General features: G+C 45.2%; 1 protein-coding gene across 1 annotated transcript; it reads right to left on the bottom strand.

Annotated features, from left to right (window-relative positions):
* Positions 1–261: 261 nt before the first annotated feature.
* T265_07223 (hypothetical protein) lies at positions 262–627 on the bottom strand (the record flags this gene model as incomplete). Its single annotated transcript, XM_009172688.1, has 1 exon — positions 262–627. One exon carries the CDS (start codon positions 625–627, stop codon positions 262–264), a length of 366 nt encoding a protein of 121 aa, XP_009170952.1.
* Between the last annotated feature and the right edge of the window lie 4,743 nt (positions 628–5,370).

Here is a 5,370-nt window from a genome sequence, read left to right as displayed (position 1 = left end):
AACAAGGTTAGAACCCTTTCCAGATATAACTCCACTATAGCGACCGCAACCAGCTTAGCAGGCTGACGCTTTGTCATGATATCTCAAACAACACCACAGGGGACCTGATCGCAAGCAGAGCTCCGGCCTAAGAATACAGGATGCGTTGATTACAACACAAACTACTTCAAGCTCTCAGTCGGTATAAGAGATATCCAATTCTTCCAAAACAAACTGTGAAAATAACATTCCAAAAAGACTACAATCTCACCTGCAGGAACCTCAGTGCGAGCTGGTAGACTCAGAATCATCGTACAGATGTTTCATTGTTTCTGGGGTCATGGGCGGTACGAATTCCATGAATTTGTGCGTAAAGTTGATCCCGCTACTTGTCAATCCGTAGTTGAACTCTGTAGTTGCAGTGCACCTGAAATCACCTTTTTCCCACAGGAAATCACCATCGACACTTGTCTGTGTGTCACGGCCAGTGCCTAGTAGCTTCAGCCAGAGGTCATCGGATTGCGAGTTTGAGGAGTACAGCACAAAGTTGTACGGGACAGAGTACGCGTGTAATTCCACGTCGTCATGAGCAGCAAACTTTCGGGTTTTCTGATTCGCCTCGAAACGATTATGGTTGACTCTGTTCATCGTCTACGCTGATATTATCACATGATGGTTTGTTTTGAATGTCTACACACGGTTTTGCCCTCTTCACCCTCTGAATACATTTCACATTGTCACAGGTCGATGAATCCACGCCTCAGATTCTCAGGTTTTTGGTCTTCCTACGTGTGAATGAAATTAATGATGTTTAGTTTTTTTTATTGCATTCACACTTTTGCGTACGAATACTAAATTTTCACTACTCATTTGATTCTGGACACGCAACTACTTTCTGCAGGGCGTTCCCTGTTACATCAGCCTTATGCACGTAGTTCTTTTTCAAATCAGTTGCCTGCTGACCACACACGAACTTTTGACCAAGCTTTTCCACTTGTGATTGGCTTTATTGATCCTGAGACATCCGGTCAATCTGCGCCATCATCTAGACTTTTGCTGATGGCATAAACGAGGGCTGTTCACGAATTTATGAGTTCCCTCATGCATAAAATGAAACCGATCGATAAGCGATCAATGGCCACGTGAACAGCTAACGTAACTTCGGGCTCATCAATCCCTTCTTAACTCGCTGTGAAAAATGAACTTTATCACTATCACTAAAGGCCATTGGCCCCTCCGAGCCAACTGCTCCAATAAGTGAAAAGATCTTGCTCATTGGATGGACAAGCAAGCAACCGAAAAGTGGAAAATACATACTCGATTTCTACCCTTCACAATTCCTGGACAAAGGGGCCCAAGTTTTGGTTCACAGTAATGATGGAGAACCACAATGTTTCACTTGAGAAAGTCCAGGGTCTGATAAGGCGGTTGCGACGACAGTTCACACAACCTGCCTGCTTTACTCGAACTGGTTATAAGTCCATACCCGTTGCGTCGTGAGGAGACCTAAACACATGACATGGCTAGCTAGAATCATCTCTTTATACTGACTGCAGTGGTCAAAAATTTGAGCTGTTCGAAAAAACTCAGCAGTTATTCACGTGCCTTTCTAAGTAAGCATCACAAGGCGCATAGTCAGTTCGACTTTTTTTCTTAAAGCGTACGCTGTGGTAATCAGAACAGGAGATAGTGGGCAGTACGCAGTGGAGCAATCCAGCGCAAGAAACGCAAACCACAACGCAACACAGATCACGGACGGGCCAATCAGACTGAAAGTGAGAATATTATGTGTAGCCACTCAGGCGAGAGCCTGAAGCTGCCATCTTGAACCATATGAGCACAAGCCCCTAATTATATAGGATTAGAAAAAATATTTGCGAGTGATTGCGAGTAAACTTTAATTGGGAGAAGAATGAGTGAGGCGAACGATTCACAGGTTCAAAGTGAAAAAATGAATACACGCTCATTCGACACGTGCTTGGATAAAAATTACAATAGAAAGATGAATGCACCTTTTGATTGCGGGGACAACGAAAACCTTCATTGGACGATAGTTAGTTGACTGAACACATGTAAGTCGCCAGTTTTTCCGGCGCCAAGTATCCAATGGATATGTTCTTAGAGAAATAATGTTGCTATGGGGAACGATAACGCGCATGTTAGATTTATTTTTTTGACGGTTATTCACGCCCAATTGTTTTCAAGCACTGTAACATTATTTCATCCGAGTGACATCACGACTTTATCAGAAATCGGACAGGAGAATTTGACTACGCATGCGGAGAAACAGAATATTGCAGGCTGCACAGGATCCTTCGCTGAATCCCACAATCCTCGCCCTTATTGGACAGTATGTTGCTCCGAAAGTAGTCAGTATTTGACCAATGCGTCCCAGCAACCCTAGGTTGCTGTGTACAACTCAACTTCCTCTCTTATGCCAATTCGGAATCTAAAGGCTTAGTTGTTCAGCACTACCTGTTCGTTGACCTGCTGGTCAGCCTGGGCTATTAGAAGAGATATCATTAGTGCATGCTGAAGACGTCACTGCAGACGTCATGCCATAATGACGTATACGAATGACCAAGCATTTCGAAACTAACTGTTCATCTTGGATAACAGATCGATGACAAATAGGTCTACTTGAGCCACCGGTGGAAAGGCCAGATGAAAGTGTTACTCGTAAAGTGCTCACGACTATAGACAGTGAGTGGCATTTCATTTCCGATCAACCAACTCAATGTTAAGATGTTTCCGAATGACTGTTTGCTTCGTTGCCAGTCCTACTAACAGAGTAACGAAGCAGTTCTGCGTTTGTGGCATTTTGCCAAATATTCGATCGATATCATTGGGTCCAAAGGGTCCTCCGCATCAGGTTGCAGTAAGAGCTATTTCGTTATCTGGCTACGAAACATGGCCTCTGCAGACAGATGATATCACGCATCCTCAGGTTGCTGAGAACTCTTCGATAACCCAAGACCGGTTTCGCCCTTCTTGGGGCTCATCAGGTAGCCGCAGTCCTCAGGAGTTTGACCACTGACGTTCCAGAAATGTTGCTGGTATCGCGCGGCGTCAACGGATTCGTAACGAGGTGATTAGAAAATTGGAATTAGGCTGTGCGGCAGGTAATTCGTCCGTAGAAAACATCCAGCGACATCAGCTGTGAAGTCTTGGTCACGTGCAATGCAACCTCGTCTACTGAGACCAGTGATGTTCCCCGGGCCTGTATCAAAACTGCGACGTGGAAAACGTATGACTTGGCAAAAATCTTGGAGGAGATTACGAGGTTCAGGTGTTGCAGTCAGCCTACCAGGATAGGGACCCAGAGGACATTGCAGAAATGGAGCTCAAACCATTTCCGTGGAGGTCGTGTCGTCAGTTTCTTTCCAGAGTGAGGGGCTTTGAGATGTAATCAGTTCGTGATGCTTGCGATAAGTCAGGACCGCGTCCTTCACCCACTCGTTCTTCTTTAAAGCCTCAAATACTGTTAAATAGGGGGACATAAGATAAAGCAGAACAAAAGGTTGACGGAAACTCGGGAGTTGCGCCTACCTGATGAGCCCCAGTGGGGGAAAAAGGTCGTGGGCTGTCGAAGTGTTTTCAGCAACCTTATGAGTAGTACATTACAAAGATATACATGTATCGCGATATCTCGAATATCGTAGCGACTGAAACATGAGGCCAGTTTCTTTCCAGAGTGAGGGGCTTTGAGATGTAATCAGTTCGTGATGCTTGCGATAAGTCAGGACCGCGTCCTTCACCCACTCGTTCTTCTTTAAAGCCTCAAATACTGTTAAATAAGGGGACATAAGATAAAGCAGAACAAAAGGTTGACGGAAACTCGGGAGTTGCGCCTACCTGATGAGCCCCAGTGGGGGAAAAAGGTCGTGGGCTGTCGAAGTGTTTTCAGCAACCTTATGAGTAGTACATTACAAACCTTGTGAGTAGTTTCCTTTATGAAAATACTCATAAGTTTGCTGGAACACCCTTGGACCTCGTGAGTAGACTACTTTAGGAAAATATGTTGTGATATATTGAATATCGTACCAACTGAAACATGAGTCGGCCTTTGTGCAGCACATTCAGTTGTAGGATATCATAAGCGACAGATTCAGGTGAGTCCCGCGTGAAAACCAAAGTGATATGCAAATCTGTCGAGTTATTAAATGAGTTATTAAATGTACGGTAGCGAACCATCAGTTTCAACACTAATATTGCTGTCTCTCGTGATGATAATGATGATCATAACATGTGATATCAGCCCAGATGGACTACGGATTTTACGCAGTGCATTTAGTCGATGGATTTCGTAACTGGTGGATTTCTTCGTCCCAATTCCTCCGCCCGGATTTCGCTGCCTCTCAGTCTGCAGACATGTAGGTTTGATGTAATTTCAGGAAGAACAGGACCTTGAGGACGGCGCCCAAACCTGGGAAGCTTTTGGCTCGAAAGCTTGACGCCGTGGTTTGTGTGACACCGTCAGAATTGTTAAACTTTTCAGGAACATGTTGCCATACATGTTTCAAACTGAAACTTGGGGGGAGATAGGACACATATGAACTGAAAAGTTGTGAGATTGAGTGCTGGTGGACAACATTAGTCGCCTCAAAACGATTGGCTGCAGCCTCTTTACAGCGGAGGTTTATCCCGGTTGCGAAGGCTTTTGCACGTTTCTGGACTTTAGCAATCGACTGGTGCTATCATTCCACTGGCTGCTGAATTTATCAATATCAACGCGGACAGTTGCCATCCAAACCCGAGGATAGCATATCACCGTAAACAGTCGGACGAAGGAGGATATACGAGAACCGGCTCCGAATGTAAATGGACTACACAACCTCCAATGGAATGACCGTTTTCGTTGAAACAGATCTAATTGGTAGTTCTTCACTTGCCTAGAACTTTCCACGTGGGCATTATAAACAGCCCGTTTTCGGCTGCACATGACACGCATGTACGCGTCAGTGTTCAATAGATCAGCTGACTCGCACGTTCATCGGATTTCTGGTTTGGCTAAGCGCATCAGGCCATCAAGCGGTTACCCAAACTCGCGTTCTCGGTATTAAGAAGGCGCTAAGAAAAGTGTGGTACACAACAGTGTCCTTACGGAAGAAAAGATATAGACACCCCTGAACAACAAGCAAATAAAGACATCCGCGCGCGGTACCTGAGGTGGCGGCCACCAGAAGGATTGATATACAATCCCTTGCGAAGTCGATGTAATACCTCCAATGCAAAACGAAAGCTAACCTTCCAATGGGATCGGCTGCACCGCATGTTCTGTGGGATCTCCAGCCACTGCAAGGATAATCATCTGCGCCTCAGCCAAGAAGGCATGAAGCTGTCAAAACTCAACCTGACTAACGTTGCTGTCGCATAATCGGGTCTTGTGAA

Source organism: Opisthorchis viverrini (genome assembly GCF_000715545.1).
Source record: "Opisthorchis viverrini unplaced genomic scaffold opera_v5_164, whole genome shotgun sequence".
NCBI lineage: Eukaryota > Metazoa > Platyhelminthes > Trematoda > Opisthorchiida > Opisthorchiidae > Opisthorchis > Opisthorchis viverrini.
Note: the sequence above shows the minus strand (reverse complement) of the source record. Positions and strands in the feature narration are given on the sequence as shown.